This window comes from Crotalus tigris, unplaced genomic scaffold, assembly GCF_016545835.1.
Source record: "Crotalus tigris isolate CLP2741 ecotype Arizona unplaced genomic scaffold, ASM1654583v1 scf7180000024437.13266115, whole genome shotgun sequence".
In the NCBI taxonomy this organism is placed as follows: domain Eukaryota; kingdom Metazoa; phylum Chordata; class Lepidosauria; order Squamata; family Viperidae; genus Crotalus; species Crotalus tigris.
The window spans coordinates 3360683-3378745 of NW_024100606.1; the positions used below are offsets into that span (position 1 = coordinate 3360683).

Consider the following 18063-nt stretch of genomic DNA (forward strand, 5'->3'; position numbering starts at 1 on the left):
ATATTCCACAACATATAATTACATATATTGCTTTAATTATGTTCAATTTGTAACAATGAAAATACATCCTACATATCAGATATTTACATTATGATTCATAACAGTAGCAAAATTACAGTTATGAAATAGCAACAAAAATAATTTTATGGTTGGGGGTCACCACAACATGAGGAACTGTATTAAAGGATCGCGGCATTAGGAAGGTTGAGAACCACTGCCTTAACCTTTACATCAAATTGACTTACAGGTAGTAAGTCCTCAACTTATGACACAATTGGATCTGGAATTTTGGTCATAGGTTTTTGTGATTATAAGTTGAATCACCGTGTGAGTAGATTAAATTTTACAACCATTTTTACAATGGTCTTTAAACTAGTCACTGAATCACATCATCCATTAAGCAAATCAGGGTCATAAGTCTAAATCCAGCTTATCCAGTGGCGGTTTCTTGCTAGAAAATGATAAAAACTCACAAAACATGATCATGTGATTGCAAGATGCTACTACTGGCTGTAAATGCAAATCGGTTGGCAAATGCCCAAAATGCAAACATGTGACTGCAAATGCAATACAGCAGTCATAACTTTGAGGATGGGTCATATGTAACTTTTCTTTGAGCCCTTCATAACTATGAATGCTCATTAAATAACCAGTCATAAATACAGGATTACCTGTATTCTTTGTTCTCTTTTAATTCTTTCCCTCTTCATCAATGGGCAAATTAATCAGGAACAAACCAATTTGGCAGTGCTATAATAAGAACAATTCTGTAGCTAAAACTTACCATTTTCAGTGTTTGGTGGCACCTTCCATTTTGTCTCATCATAGGACTTACCCAGTACTGTACTATCCTGCGACAGGGCTACTACTTCTGGGCTGCAAAATCTGGATGAACACTAGATAGCAGCAGAGAGGCAAAGGAAACTAATTCTGGCTCTTCACAAAGGTGTTTTCCTTGAGGCAGCAAAGCTGTATACAAGTGTGCTTTATGCTCCCCTCATTGTAGCAAAGTAGGAAGATGGTGCTGTCCTTTTGGTTTTAACACAGCAAAGAAAGCAACCTGTGGTTCCTCTGATTTCCCTGTTAGCAAAGGTCAGCAGCTGAGGGGGGCAAAATCTAGCAATTATATATAAAACTTTCTTAAGAAGAAAGCAACTAGGTTACAAACACCTCATGCAATTGACATATTTCCCATAATATACCAATATATCTTCAACATCCATTAGGATAAATTTTTTCTCATCTTTTTATCCTTCTTGCTGTGTGAATCAGCAAATTGTTGGATTTTTTTCACTGATAATGTAAGAGTTTTCAGATGACTTTTTTGCAGTATGTTCTTGAGTTCTTATCAGCCTGGGAACTGTCCATGACATCAGAATGGTTTGTTCTAACAGTAAATCTTGTATCAGGAGATGAGGGAAAGCACTGCTTTAAAACAAGAATGTTTACATTTACCCCCATTGTGGATTGGAGATGAGATGAAGGCAATGTCCAGAGGCAATGTCCTTTAAATCCATTTAATGAGGCACCTTTGTGCTAACATATATCCTATGCTGCAAGTTACACCTATTCTGTGTTAATATATGAGTAAAGACTAAGACAGAATTTCCAGTCATTCCTTATAAAGCATATTTGCAGGGAAATAGTAGCTACTGAGAAGTGCTTAAGCTTCTATCATCCATTCTTTCCCCATAGCCATTTCTCCTCATCTACATCTAAACACATACACACACACACACACACACACACACACACAGGGAGAGAGATACAGCATCCAGGGGAGAATTTTTTTAAAAAAAAGTCAAGATGGCAATCACAACTGTGCAACTGATGCTCAGCAGCTGAAGAGGAAGCTGCACAATCTAAGAAAAGGTAAAGCTGTTTAATAAGGTGATTTGCGGTTGTTTTAATCTGTTGTTGTCTTTAATTCCATCTAGTTTAAAGCCCTTATTTGGCCTAATCTTGTTTAGTTGCTATCATGTATATATAGCCAAATGAGAGGGGTGGATGAAAGCACAATCTATCTTCATTTTGAAATAAAATCTAATTTTAAAAAGTAGTTCCAAAACCAAAAACATTTAGTCAATAGCAATTTAAACGATGAAGCTCCATTGTTACTTACATTTGTAGAAAAAACTTTCTCTTTCAATTTCATTTGTAGAAATATGATCATCTGACTTGTTTGCATATGAAGGTACTATTAGAAGCCTAGAAAATAGAATAATTTAAAAGTTGGCAATGCTAGATACCATGGATACCACATACAAACAAACACCCACAAACAATTTCTGGGAAGGAGAAAGATACAGGACAGATGTCTATCAAAATGATCTTCAGCAGAAACAGTAAAGTAGCATGTAGGAGAAAGCTGAAGCTGACACAGTAAATATTAGTAATTAGTATTACGACTAGCAAAGGCAGTCACACATATTTGTCCCATGTTGCCAAATAAAAACAATTTAAGGAAGAAACATCCACTTTTATTCCTTCTTTTGCAGATTGTTTTTTTTATACTAAAGCTATTGCTCTTTGGCTTTCTATTTAGTCCTCTCCCTTGCTCAGCCAAAAGCCAGACAACTGGCTTTCTCCAAATTACTTTGCTCACTTAGGCCAATGACTTCTGTTTCAGACTGCATTGGATAATTGCCAAGTACTGTTATAATTATGATCCACTCACTGAATCTGGTTACTAACAATACTCCACTTTGAGCTGGCAAAGGAATTAAATCTAACAAATTTACTAGTCACTTAGCACAGCAATGTATAGAAACATGCAGTGCTTCAAATTTGATAGCAAAATAGTATGGATGCTTTAAAATATTGATAAATGATTCTTTTTATAAATCTATAGGAGTATGAGATATATGCTTCATATAAAGGGACTTCCTAGAGCACAGGTGTCAAACTGCCGGCCCGCAGGCCAGACGCGTCACAAGGAAACTGCTCCTACTCCATTGCTGGTAATGGGGGAAAAGTTGCGATATATTGTGCAACATAACATGACGTCACGAGTTTGACATGCCTGTCCTAGAGAAAGCTCTTTATTGATTTAGGTTGGTTTTGTAAGTGCTTACTCTTTGCATGAGTAATGTTCACTGCATTAATGAGACTTATTTCTGAGTAAATATGCAGAAGAAGAGAGAGGTAATGGATTAGGAAGTAAATGCCAGGTTGACTAGTTTGCTGTGGAAATATAGGAATAGCTTATAGAGACTCATATATTTGAGAGAGATGCAGCAATCTTTGAAACACTATCTAAGACTTTTGTTCTCTGCACAAAAAAAAAACAGAAGTAATTTGAAAATTACAATTGAAGTAAAGGAAAGGAGAAGGTAAGTTTTTATCACAAAAAACATTCCCCTCTCCCCCCCCCCAGCAATATTCTTATGGAGTGGCTAGTGAAGGAGTGAGTAAGGAGTAAAACAAAAAGGAGCATTCCAAGTCCCAATCATTCTCTACCACATACACTAATCTAGGCAATGATTGGTAGTTTTTTTCTACCACCAGCAAGTAACACTGGGTAGGAAAGGAATGGAAGCTGGGGATCTATTAATCCCTGCTCAGAAACTGTCCTGCGTTATATCTGTAAAGAGAGCATCACTGTTGAAGCCCAGTAAAACTCAATTCCAGAACTGCAATTTAAGTTGACAGGGGGTTCTGTTGTCTGAAGGATGGGAGGAATATATGTTAATGTTACACATATAATGACCATACTGTCTTGGAAAAAATAAAGAACACTACTGAAAAAGGGACAATTTTTGAAAGGTTAATTAGAGTAAAAAATGTTTATATTTATAACTCTGCTTTCAAGAGCAAAACCAAGAAATGAATAATTAAATTAATCTAGACAAGTTTTCTGAATACAGTAAAGGACTGTCTTTATAATAAAGCATATACGGTCACTACAGTTATATGTGAACTGAGTGCATTTTGACAAAAATGTGAGTTAAAAATTAAAAAATTGGAAGATAATATAATTAAACTGATAAAAAAGCAGCAAGACCTAGAAGCTAAACTGATTTTGTAAAGATTAATTTCAATGAAAAATATAATAAATTGAGGACTAAGCATGATAAATATATCACAGATATGCATGAATTATTCTCAAAACACAGAATTTAAAAGTTTAAGATAAACAAGGACCTGCCTCAGCTTCTCCTGAGGCCCAACCTCCTCTGCTCCCAACTAACTCAGTTCCCAAGACTGGGGATCTGTTCCTGTCCTCACTATCATCCCTCCTGGGACGTTCCCAGAAGCTCTTCAGCTTTAGTTCTCAGTGCCATCAAAAGATGGTATCTATAACCACTTCCTCACTCTCTGAACAAAACACTTGTATCCAGTCAGCTGCTAATATCACCTTCATTTAGCCACAGTCACACACAAATATTGGAGATTTGGAAAGTCCTTGATGCAAAACCCGCAAAAAGCACAGAGAGCCTGCAAGAAACATCATGCTGAGATGCCAACAATTTCCAGAGCAAAAAGCATAACAAAACATTACATTGAAGTATCAACAGCTCTGGCATCAAAGATCCTTGGAGCCCTCAAAATGTGATAATCACCAAGCGGAGTGTCCCATCACTAGCTCAAACCGCATTGTCCTTACCATTACCATGGTCCTCCTCTCAGCCATTCCTCACAAAAAATCTCTGTCAAGAGGGAGGCATACCTGTGAGGATGCTTCTGCAACACCAGCACACACACACACACACACACACACACACACACACACACACACAACCCACATAAATGGCTACATCTCTCTGGATCCAGGTCTCAGTTCAGGTTGATAGATCAGCAAGCAGTTGGCTAAAAAAAAAGAATACATTCATGCACAGCACATAGAAGAAATTTACCATAATATGTATTCATCGTATTTTCATACTTTAAGACAAAGGGCACAATACAGACAGTTCTCAACTTACAACCAAGTTTTTAGTGACAGTGGCACTGAAAAAAGTGACTTAGGAATGTGTTTCACATTTATGACCATTGTAGCATTCCTCGTGGTCACATGATCAAAATTCAGATTCACTTAACAACCGTGTTACTAACTTGACAACTTCAATGTTTTACTTAACAATTGTGGCAAAGTAGTAAAATGGGGCAAAACTCATTTAGCAACTATCTTGCTTAGCAATAGAAATTTTGGACTCAATTGTGATCTTAAATTGAGGACTATCTGTATAACATAACTTTCTTTTTCATCTGACTGGAAACATGAATATCCTTTAGAAAAAGAATATACTTATTCTTCTGTTCACAGAACTTTCTCAGAAATCTTCATTTGTTCAATGGCTAGTTCATTGTCAGTTCAATATATAGTCATAAAGGTTGTGTCTCTTATTTAAACAGATCAAAACATGATGGCTGTAAGATTACATTTGGCTTGAAATTTATCATTATAAATTTCATTATAGCTAAGATATTGTAGTTTATTATTAGTACAAGAAGATATTGTATAGATGTGAAAAACCTTTTTAATTCATATTCAGAACCTCTTCCAAATTCATGAATGATGTATCTTTACCCAGAGACTAGTCAAATGTTTATAAGAAGGTTAGTTTTTCTGGCATCAGACAAAACATAAAACAAAACAAAACAAAAAGATACATTGATGAATTGAAACAAATAGAATAAGGACCCAGGCAGAACCTGAAATTGGATTTAGAACAAAATATTAAAGTGTTTCACAATCAACTGGAAAATGCATAAGGAGATAAAGGTTGCCAAATAGAAATATTTTGAAAAAAGTAATGAAACAGATAAATTTTGGCATATTAGCTGCAGAGAAAAAATTGTTATTTCAATTTGGATTGGAAGAAGGTATGTCTCATCTCCAGAGATGATCAACTAATTTGTTACTTATTCTCTATTATACAAAAAGATACCATATCTGGAGAAAATTGCAGAGTATTTAAATATAACACAGTCATGTAACTTATAGATCAACAAAAAGAAGATAACATAAGCAATATCAAATCTAATGATGATGATGATGATGATAATGATGTTGGAAGGGACTTTGGAGGTCATCTAGTCCAACCCCCTGCTCAGGCAGGAAACCCTATATCGTTTCAGACAAATGGCTGTCCAGTCTCTTCTTAAAAACTTCCAGTGTTGGAGCATTCACAGCTTCTGCAGGCAGGTTGTTCCACTGATTAGTTGTTCTAACTGTCAGGAAATTTCTCCTTAGTTCTAGGTTGATTCTCTCTTTGGTTAGTTTCCATCCGTTGCTTCTTGTCCTGCCTTCAGGTGCTTTGGAGAATAGCTTGACTCACTCTTCTTTGTGGCAACCCCTGAGATATTGGAACATTGCTATCATGTCACCCCTTGTTCTTCTTTTCGTTAAGATAGACATACTCAATTCCAGCAACCCTTCCTTATATGTTTTAGCCTTCAATCTCCTAATCATCTTTGTTGCTCTTCTCTGTACTCTTTCTAGAATCTCATCATCTTTTTTACATCATGGTGACCAAAACTGATGCAGTATTCCAAGTGTGGCCTTACGAAGGCATTGTAAAGTGGTATTAACACTTCACGTGATCTTGATTCTATCCCTCTGTTAATGCAGCCTAGCACTGTGTTGGCTTTTTTGGCAGCTGCAGAACACTGCTGGCTCATATTTAAGTGAGCCAGGACTTGTTCACTAGGACTCCGAGATCCCTCTCACAATTACTACTATTGAAGTCCAAGTAAATTATATCCACAGCATTCTTCTGTTCCACTAATTTTGTCACCTGGTCAAAGAATGCAATAAGATTTTTCTGGCATGATCTGTTTTTGACAAACCATGTTGGCTTTTGGTAAATATTTTGTTTGCCTCTAGATGTTCGCTGATTTGTTGCTTGATTATTTTTTCCAAGATCTTCCCAAGGATTGAGGTCAGGCTGATAGGTCTGTAGTTTCCTGGATCCATTTTTTTCTTTTTTTGAAGATGGGAACTACACCAGCTCTTTCCCAGTCCTCTGGTAGTTGATTTGTATTTGAAGTTGAATAAATCTCTAGGGCAGGATGGCTTTTGTGCAATATATTATCAGACTTTTAAAGAAATCTTGATGAAACTCTTAACCCTGGTAATGAATGGAATATAGCTTCAAGTACTTCCTTCTTGTGACAACAGGCTTTTACCTCTTTGATTTACAAAGAGGGAAATTATCCAACTTATCCAGAGTCATACAGACTAGCTTTTTATTGAATATAGATTATAATCTTTTTATAGCTATGCTTGCAAAAGGTTGAATGGCTTTTTAACTGATTTAATATATCCTGATCAGACAAGATTTGTTCCAATGAGTTATATGAGAGACAATATCAGATATATTTTGAAAGCTACCGATAAATCAGAAAAATAAGAAAATGGCTATTATTCTCCTTGATACGGAGAAAATGTCTGTTAGATTGGAATGGGCTTTCATATTCATAACACTGAAGAGAACCTGAGGCTCAAATATTCTTATATAGATACAAAACATTTATAATGAAGAAGCCAAGTTAATTGAAAATGAATTTTTACTACAGATCTGTGTAGAACAATAAAAGGGACAACACAAGGTTACTCTTGTCCTTGTCTTATTTTGTTTTTTGTATTAGAACCATTGATAATGAAGATACTGCAAAATAAAATTTCAAGAATTAAATTGGCAAACCAAGAACATACATTAAAATTATATGCCTATCTTTTTCTTATGCTTGCCTATTCAAAGAATGTGTACTTGGATCAATAATGGAGCATGAATTGTAAGCTGCCCAAAATGACATTGAGATGGGTGGCTATAGAAATTGGATGGACGGATGGATGGGTGGATGGATGGATGGAAAGCAATATGGTTTAGTATCAGTATATCTGATTAATTAGACAGATGTGATTACATAATATTTATCTGAAGAAAAAAAAGCAATATATGAAGCAAACAGGCTTTAGTATCATTCTGAAAGTAATTAAGGACTTGGGAATTTTCTTAAGCTAAAATAAAGATTTATTTAAGAATAATTATACACAAATTTAGAAAATAAAATGGTGGATATTTTAAGATGGAGAAAACTAAATTGTCTCATGAAGAAGTGTATCAGCAGTAAAACTCGATATTTTATCAAGAATTTCTATTTCAAATAGTTCCAATAAGAAAATAAGAAAACAAATGGCAGAGACAAATAAGTAGTTTTTTGGGTCAAATAAAAGACTAAGGATTAAATTTAGGGTCTTGCAAGGTATAAAAGAATGAGGTTGACAAGCAGTAACAAATCTTAATATAAGTCACTAAACTAGTGTTTTAACTTGGATTTCAGATTGGATCCTATTACAGTGATGTTATTTCAATACAGCAGAAGGTTTACATCTATATTTTTCATTCTATATAAATACCAACATATAGCCTGTAAGAGATTGTTTGATTATAGACACTGCATTAAAAAGTTTGGAATAAATATTTTACCTAAGCAGCAAAATTGCTGATTGTCTCCGAACTTCATTTTTAAGTAATAATTTCTTCTTCCTGCCAGAAGGGGGCTTAATTATGGGTTCACTTTTTTACTCACTTTTTTTACAGGTAATGATGAAATTATTGTAGCTTTTCAAAATCACAAGGAAAAATAGTGAAGAGAAAATAGAAAATAAAGTGATCTTTGCAGGCAACAGGAATTGAACAACGAAGATGAAATTAAGAGACTATTAATTAATGCTCTGGTTTGAAGCAATATCAGCAGAGATGAAAGCTGCAGATCTTATTAAAGACTCAGCAACCTTAACCTTCTTAGTAGCTCTTTTGCTAGTCCATTTTAGTTAATTTTGTAATTGCATTTTAAATCTGTAATTTCATTTTAAATGTAAATTTCAACAGCTAGACTTTAGGGCGGGGTAGGGGAGAACAATAATTAAAAACAGCATAGAGGGAAATTACTTGAATACAGTTATTATTATATTATTTAATAGGTATAGTAACTATAAACAATAGTACTGTAAATAGAGAACTCAGTTGGAATGCATCCCTCAGACCTAAGCAATTCTTATAGGGAATGCATAATCTGGTAGAAGCACAATATATATTCACACAACCCAGTTCTCCCTCTCTGCCCCCAATAACTTTGTTCACAGCTTTACAGGTAGCCCTCACTTAACAACCGATTGCTTAGCAACCATTCAAAGTTACAATGGGCATCCCCTAAAAATGTATTTGCAACCTGGTTTTGGAGATCTGATGGCAGCAACCATACCCAAGATCATGACATTTCAAGTACTTGACAACTGGCTTGCCTTTATGGTCAATTGCAGCGCTGTGTGGTCACATGACACAATTTATTATTATTTGCCAGAAACCAGCCTTTTGAAAATGCCCATAGGAATGCATTGACTTGCTTAATGACTGTGGTGTTTACTTAACAACTGTCAAAAAAAGGGTCAGAAAATTGGGCTGGTTACATGGGTGCCTTGACTTACAACCATCACAATCTACGATGGAAATTTGGGGCTTAATTATAATCATAAGTCAAGGACCACTTGTAGTTGCTTTGCACGACATCTCACAGAGCAGTTTCTCCCTCCCCTTCTCCTGGCCTTGTGTGTGTTTGATTCCTCTTGCACTTCCTCTTTGCCAGCTTTCTCAGATCCAGTCAGCTCACCTTGCTCTGCAGCTCAGCTGGACACAGTCCATTCCCAGTTGACCCTGGTGCTTCTCATCCCTTTGGTCTTGATTTTCCCTAACTAATCAGAGTTACCTCCTGCTTCTCTGTCTTACTTGCTTTCTTACTTTTCTCTAGTCATAAACTGAGTCTGTGTGTGGTGGAGAACCTGTCACTTCGCACTCATAACTTTTATTCATTTTTCACAAGCGCAAAGTTTTGTTTCTTCCTTTCTACCCCATAGAATAGCCTCTCCTTCCTTTTAGAAGTATTCTAATTCCATGATTTCCTTTCAGGCTTTACTTTGTTTGGTAAGAAGCCCCCATCTTCCTTCTTTGTACCAAAGCATCCTTATTTCTATCCCTATCAGGCCCTGGAATCAAATTCATATCACATAAGTAGTTTCCTTGCTTTTCATAGCAAAGTCTAAACAGTTCATACCCATTTTATTCATTTCAACTCTACTGTACGATACATGATGAATAATGATGTGGTCATCCATAGCATCCGTGCATAGTAAATGGGCTTAAATGAACTGTTTTGGTAATGTTAGGTTAACAATAGTAATACACTTAGACTTATATGCCATTTCATAGTGCTTTACAGCCCTCTCTAAGTGGTTTACAGAGTCAGCATATTGCCCCCAACAATCTGGGTCCCCATTTTACCAATCTCAGAAAAATGGAAGACTTGAGCCAGTCACGATCGAATTCCTGGCAGTGAGCAGTGAGTTAGCCTGCAATACTGCATTCTAATCATTTGTGGCACCATGGCTCATTCCATTATTTATTTATTTGCTAGATATGGGTCTTCTTTCCTGTTGTAAGTATAAGGCAGAGTGCATAAGTGTTCCTTCCTTCCATTTTTCTCCACACATCAACTTGGAAAGTTAAGTTAGGCTGAGATAGGGTGACTGTTCCAATATCAACTAGTGAGAATCAGCAGCTAAAGGTAGATTTATCTGAGCCTGGATCTTTCTACATCTTGATAACTACCCCATTGTGGCATGTTATCAAGATGATACAAATTATCTCAACAAATATTTATAAACATGCTGCTGTTGGCACTGTTGCATGTTGAATGTATTCAGTGGTGGACCTTCAGAGAATCTTGCTATCTATTATAACATCTTTACTTTTCTGCTCCACTGAAACCCTGCAGGCTCTGCAAGAGAAATCACAGGGTTAACTATTGTATTTTCCCCACATAATAATAATGTTTATTATATGTATCCATCACAACAGCATTGTAAACACTATCATTATAGATATTTGAATACTCTGGATTTGCATTATTCTGGAATTCCCCTCAGCTAAGATTCATACTTTTGGACGAGAAAAAAAATCAATTTAAAAAATGGATTAATTTAATTTAATTTCATTTACCAAAGTGAAGGATAACTTTTTGGTCCTAATATAGATATCTGGTAAAGTTTTTGTGTGACTCTGACTTTTCTACAATCACATCTTCATGATGAAAAATGTTCAGAAGATACGGAGACTATAACAAAAATAATTGGCTCATATGGCCATACTGAAAATTTGAAACCCATCTATGAAAGTTTGTTTTCTGTTTTTAAAAACAAACAATTTTAAAGTTTGTTCCTCTATTCACAGGAAATACAATTTTGTTAATTAGAGAAAAGCTAAAATGTTAAGCTTTGAAAATTTGGAGAGACTATAATTCTGAGCATGTTCCACAGCCTGCAGTACAATCACTGACTTAATTATCTCCTCTCTTGGAGTCAGAAGAAAGAAATAATATTTTAATGGTTTCACAGAAACTACAAATGTCAGCAATGGCTGTTCTGTTGTTACAGTATTTTTAACCTCTGTGATCTTATCCCCTTTGTTCCTGTGGCTAATAAGTCTCCTGGCACAATGGATATTAAAGGGATCCTACATATATTTCCAGATATATCCAACTTTGTAATTTTATAAGGAATGCATAGTAAATTGTCTAGTTCCTTCCAGTTTCTGGTTGTAATTAAAAGGGTATTGTATTAAATTGCATTAAATTTGGAAAATATTCCCACTTCCGCCATAAAACAGATCTATATTCAATTGTAATTAAAGTAAAACCTGTGAAAAATGAATGCCTTTCTACAACTGCTTCTTTGTATTTGGTCGTAGGTGTGTAAGTGTGTGTGTGTGTGTGTGTGTGTGTGTGTGTGTGTGTTGAATCCTGTCTTTCTTGGTTACAGGCTAGGGGTGAGAACCAATGAGGTCAGCCCAGAGAGCTTGATCTGTGCCTGACTAACAAGATGATTAGGGTAATAAGAGTTGCTTGTTGTGAAAATAAAATGATTGCTTTTGGGTCTTTTTTGAGGAGGTGGGCTCATTCTAAATATCTCAAAGAGCCTCTAGGAAATATTTAGAAGCAAGATATAACAACTCAGAGATATATTTGTTTCATCTGTTATTCCTGCTCTCTCTTACTTTGGGGGAACATGAGGCAGAAAAATATGAACCAAAAAAGAAACCCCATGCAAATAATATACAGGCTATGGTCTCACAAAACAAAGCATTTACATAATTTCACCTATTTTTTTTTTGATCCCATGCAACAGTTTGAACCAACATATATTTGTTATATATTTATTTCATAACCCTCTCTCCCCCGGTAGACTAATAAAGGAGGTGTAGAGGGAGGAGGGCTATATATTTTAAGGATGGCTGATACTCATATATTATGATACATATATTTGCATATTTGTGTATTTGCATATACATACATGTGCTTGCCTACAAATATTTATTCAGGTTGCCTCTAGATGAAGATCAGACTATCCAGTTTTGAGGTAGAACCAGATTGCTAAATAAACTGGTGCATTAAATTTTCTGCCACTCAAGTCTAAATTGATCATTGTCGGAATAAAAGTCTAATTTTGCTGTTACTTTTACCTGTTTCTTTTATGGAATTAGATGGCTTTTAAAATATATAAATGCAAAAGGATGCCTTCAAGACCTTAATCTCACTTCTAATTACCCCAGTTTCCTGATTGGAATAGTGGTTCCAAACATATACAGTTATCTATTTTTCCCATAAAGCTTAATGGAAGCCCTTGCAAAGAATAGAATAGAATAGAATAGAATAGAATAGAATAGAATAGAATAGAATAGAGCTGGAAGGGACGTTGGAGGTCTTCTAGTCCAGCCCCCTGCTCAAGCTGAGCCAGTTCTTCCCTGTATACAGCCAATAAAGAGATGTTGCCAAGGTTTGGAGTTCTTCAGGATCAAGAAATTTAATGTCTAAAATTAATGTAATCTCCTTCTTTCTGCAGATCCCCACTTTTTCATCTAGGGCAGTGGTTCTCAACCTGTGGGTCGGGACCCCATTTGGGGTCGAACGACTATTTCACGGGGGTCACCAAACAATGCAGTCCGCCATTTTTCCCCCCTTTTCCTTAGCTGTGCTACTCCCTTTTATTCTATTGGCTTTTGAAAGCCAATAGAATAGACTCTCTTGAATAGAGTCTAATTCTATTGGCTTTTCAAAAGCCAATAGGAATTGTCCAGGCTGTCTCTGCCCTGCTGAGCCCGCCAAAAGTCCCATTCTGCAAACGGTGCTGCACCAGTTGAGTAGTCCTCGACTTACGACTGGTTGAGTAGTCGCGGCATTAAAAAGGTTGAGAACCACTGATCTAGGGCAAGTTGTGGTAATAATAGCAACAGCACCACTCCACCCCTGCCATTCTGGTACCCCTCCCCCCAGCCTACAGTTCTGGAAGACAAGCAACTGCATATTGCTGTTTGTACTGTACTCCCAAACTGAAGGATGACCAGAGCAAAGCAGAGCAAAGAGGTTCTCTAGAGCCTAGTTGGGAAAGGAGACTTTCACAGATACCAGCCCTAGTACAGGTCTCATCCATATTCTTCATTTGCTTAGAAGCCTCCAAATACTACTTTGGGGGCATGCTAATTGGCAACCAAAATTGCTATTTATTTATACTTAATGATTGTTACATAAGTTTCTACCTTGATGAAATTTATGAAATTTTATATCCCCAAATCAGACATCAAGCTGGCCATTTGCAGTGGTTACCCTATTTCTACTTTCCCCTTATTAAAGGGAATTAAAGTGAGCTGTTTTGGAAGCCAAAAATTAAATAGGAAAGATGCAACAGAGGTGCACTCCTTCAGTATTTCTACATCCTGGCCCTTTCTTGCATATTGGCTTTGAGAACTTTCATTGCTGCTATCATTTCACCTTTTGCTTCCTCTCTCTCTCTCTCTCTCTCTCTCTCTCTCTCTCTCTCTCTCTCTCTCCCCTCCCTCTCTCTCTCTCTCCCCTCCCTCTCTTCCTCTGCCTTCCCTCCAACCTCCCTATGGACTTTCCTCTCCTAGGTGCGGGCCAGTGCCATTGCACAGGATGCTGATCAAAACTACGACTATGCTAGCAACAGTGTTATCCTGCACCTGGATGCCGGGGATGAAGTTTTCATCAAGCTTGATGGAGGCAAAGCCCACGGAGGAAACAACAACAAATACAGTACCTTTTCAGGTTTCATAATCTACTCAGACTGAGGCTGGAAAGAAGCTTACTGACTCCCAGCCCCCTGGATTTCTCCATGTGGCAAATTTGGCTGCTGAATCCATTGATACTAATGTCTTTGCATACAGCCAGTCTCCCTCCCTGGGTCATATCAAAGCAGAGTTGGGTCACTTTGTTTTTTCCTCTAGTGGGCACTGGGATGACCCAACTGATGATTCAATCACCATCCCCATTTCTTTTACTTTCCATTGTATCATGAACCACTAAGCCTTTCAACAGTATTAATATGGAGGATGAAGAGAAAGATAGCCAAGGAGCCAGGGCAAATCTTGAGGTATAGTCTGGAGAATTGATCATCCCATTGCCCTTGAGGTTATTTTCATTTCCATCTTATAGGACTTGTTGAGACATGCTGCATGCTATTTATTGGGAGTAGATTCTATATGTAAGTAAGAGGCTATGGAGGCTTAACCTAATCAGTGTGTATTGCCATCTGACCCTCCCAAGATATACTTATATGTATCTTTTTAACCATGTCCAGGGCATCCTTAAGGCTAAACATCTTATCAGAACCTAAAGCAACTACCATTTCTGGATAGCATAAACCAGAATGTGAAACCAACTAGAAATGGTGATTGTTCTGAACTTGGATAAGTCACTAAATTAATCTACTCAACACAGTTAAAGAATCTTGTGGCACTGGGATAAAATAGTGGCATACATGGTCCTGGAAACCTTTTAAAGTTGTTTAGCATATTGTATGAATGCTCTCATATCTTTACTAGAAGAGGGGATTACTGAAATTTAAAAATATTGTGCATTAAAGGTAAAGTATTACTTTGCCAAGTTTCAAATGCATATACAAATATTAACCTCCATGAGGGTAGTCCCATGTGATTCTACTTGTTATTGTTCATGTAGTTATTGATCATGTATAATTGAGTCAGTGGACAGTCATAATCTTGTCTTTCCCAATCCAATCCCTGATGCTGGTGGGGAACTTATGCAAGTTGTCTAAGACAAATGGAGAACCCAGGACTGGAGGAAGTTAATTCTTCCCCCCCACCACCACTCCACACACACACACACACAAAAATCCCAGTTTCAATCAGTTAAGTCAATAATCCTATTAAGTATCCAGGATCTCATGCACATGCACTTCTATATGTGTGCAGGTGCATGTTTGCACATACGTATATGTGCATATTATCCAAACAGGTCTACTATCGGAATAGTATATAACTGTATTGTCCCTCTCCTCAGTTTGTGAGTGTTCTTAGACTGAGGTATAATCTCAATACTTTCTTTGCCAATTGTAATTTGGTATTTTAATACAATCTTATTTTCTTGAGTTTTAGAAGGTAAGATGGAAAAGTTGATTTTTCTTACCAAAGGAGGAAAAAAAGAAAAAACTCTATCGGTTTAATTCAAGCTGAGCCCTTCCTTTGGAGTCTCTGTCTCTTCTTCACTGGGTTACTTCCCAGTTGACTGTGGTTTCTTTCTTTTCAGACTGGAAGGGTCTAGGGAGAACAGGACGCTTTTGGGTTTCTCATCAAGTCTCTGCCCATTAAGATTGGAAAGATCAAAAGAATGACACAGAGTTGTATGTGTAATTTTCAGACTCATGTCAGACATATTTCTCCTTTATATATAATTTGTCATGTTGCCCCTTGCTAATCTTTCTGACCACAACTTATTTCTTATTTAAAATATGAAAAAAGATTAACAAAGTAAAGCTTATCAGACCTTCCCCCCTCCCAATGTAGCTTGTATATTGAGAATGGATGGTTAGTGTAGGCCTGAAGTACACTTTTACTTTCTCTCACACACACTAGAAACTCATTATGCCCACCATATTGGCTGCATAGGATAATGATCTATAAAGGACGGTTATTATATTAAAAAAATTCTTGGTAATGTGATCCTGCATTGTTTACCGCATGGGCAAAGGAACTTGAGCAGAAAGTGTGGACATTCAGTTTCACAGGTTTTGTAGTAAAAAATTTAACAAGCTGGGTTCATTGACTTAACTCCAGTTGGTTCCTATGTTCAGTGGTTTCTAGTAAATGTTTAACACTGACTCTGCCAGCTCCATTGTTGCCACTGTGTGATGCTGCTAGCCATTAGACAACTGAGTGGTGCACTAGGTGTGATGGCTCAGGTCTTCTCTCATCTGGCTTGCAAATTTAACAATTGGCTGTTGCACGTACAAGTCAGGTACAGCACTGTACTGCTTATGCTGATCTTAAGTCATAAAACAGATAGAAATATTTTTGAGTACATATGAAGCATATTTCTTAGTACCAAAGAGTATATAAAAAGGATTACTATACATCAGGAAATAAGACGCAAGAATTCTAGTTCAAAGAGCATTGTTTTCAGATGTTTGAGTCTAGACCAGTGGTTCTCAACCTGTGGATTGGGACCCCATTTGGGGTCAAACGACCATTTCACGGGGGTCGCCAAACAACGCAGTCCGCCATTTTTTCCCCTTTTCCTTAGCTGTGCTATTCCCTTTTATTCTATTGGCTTTTGAAAGCCAATAGAATAGACTCTCTTGAATAGAGTCTAATTCTATTGGCTTTCAAATGCCAATAGGAATTGTCCAGGCTGTCTCTGCCCTGCTGAGCCCGCCAAAAGTCCCATTCTGTAAACGGTGCTGCAAGTTATCTGCAGCGAAGGCGAGCTGTCTGGAAGTTTCCACCCCTCCCTGCTGAGCAACTACTAAAAGTGTAAGTAAAAGAGGCCCAGGGGTGGGAGGTGGGAGGCTGGCGGGCGCAGGGAGGGTTGCTGGCACGCGTGGGGCCCGGCGGGTGTCTTACCTCCCTTGGGCTGGTGGCCCAGCCAGTGGTCGGCCTGCGCCGTCTCTGCCACTTGCCAGCTACGCCTCGGCCAGCGCAGGGGGCGGCACCACGCATGCGCGGCGCTCCCGGGCAAGGAAAGTCCTGAACTTACAACCGGTTGGGTAGTCCTCGACTTATGACCGGTTGGGTAGTCCTTGACTTACGACCGGTTGGGGGTCGCAGCATTAAAAAGGTTGAGAACCACTGGTCTAGACTATCTTAATATAAAGGTTTATTATATTACAAATGAAATTAAGCAGAAAAAAAATACCAAATTACATAACATGTTTTGTTGCAATTCCCCCCCCCCACACACACACAGAAATGCTTGTATCTCATTAGTTAGTTTTTTGGAACCTAATGTTTAGAGATGTTTTGGATTATAAGTTCCACTATTTTCTATCTAACATGACTAGAACAGTCCAACATGGAGAGGAACAAGATGAAGAAGACAGAAATATTTCAACTGTGCACAAGCTACTTTATTCCAAGAAATTGTTATCCAGAAAAATAAACAAAAAGTTAATGAACTGAGACATTAAGCAAAAATAAAAAGTGCAGTCTTATACAATGTAGTATGTTTTCACCAATTAATTTATTGGAATTTACTGCTAGGTAAAAAGTGTACTATATATAGAAATAGATAGGGTAAATATAACACAATACTTAATGATCAAATTAATAAGAATGAAATAGTGAAATACATAAATATATTGAAAATGAAAATGTTGAAATATCCACAAATACATACTGCATCTCTCTACATAATAATTAAACAGTAACAGAAAGCCAGCAGTTTTCAGTTTGAATTGTTCTCATTCATTGAAAATACTGTATGCATCAAAATTCAAAAATTGCATTTCCATAAGACCGTTTTTAACCTGAAAATCTAAGAGGCTTCACTAGTTCAATGGCAGTGTGTGCAGAGAGATTACTAGTGTGTCTTGTGATGTGAGACATCATTCTGTTTCCTAAAAATGAAGTCAACATAGACAGAGCAAACTTAGAATAAAAGATATTGGACTATTCAGGGTTTTTAAAATTCCTAATTATTGGCCCTGTCAAATTTAGTAAATTAAAAGACATTTCAAATTGTTTTTTTTTCACC

General features: G+C 37.0%; 2 protein-coding genes across 2 annotated transcripts in view; both read left to right on the plus strand.

Moving 5' to 3' along the window:
- The window catches only part of C1QL1 (complement C1q like 1), a 48984-nt gene extending 34803 nt beyond the window's left edge, over positions 1 to 14181 (plus strand). The window contains exon 2 of the mRNA XM_039331470.1: positions 13965 to 14181. Coding sequence (XP_039187404.1) covers positions 13965 to 14144 — 180 coding nt within the window. The 3' untranslated portion in view covers positions 14145 to 14181. The remainder of the gene's footprint in view (positions 1 to 13964) is intronic.
- A 217-nt stretch (positions 14182 to 14398) lies between these two features.
- Positions 14399 to 18063, plus strand: part of KIF18B (kinesin family member 18B) — a 50651-nt gene continuing 46986 nt past the window's right edge. Inside the window, 1 exon segment of the mRNA XM_039331469.1 lies at positions 14399 to 14446. Within this exon segment, the coding sequence (XP_039187403.1) occupies positions 14399 to 14446 (48 nt within the window).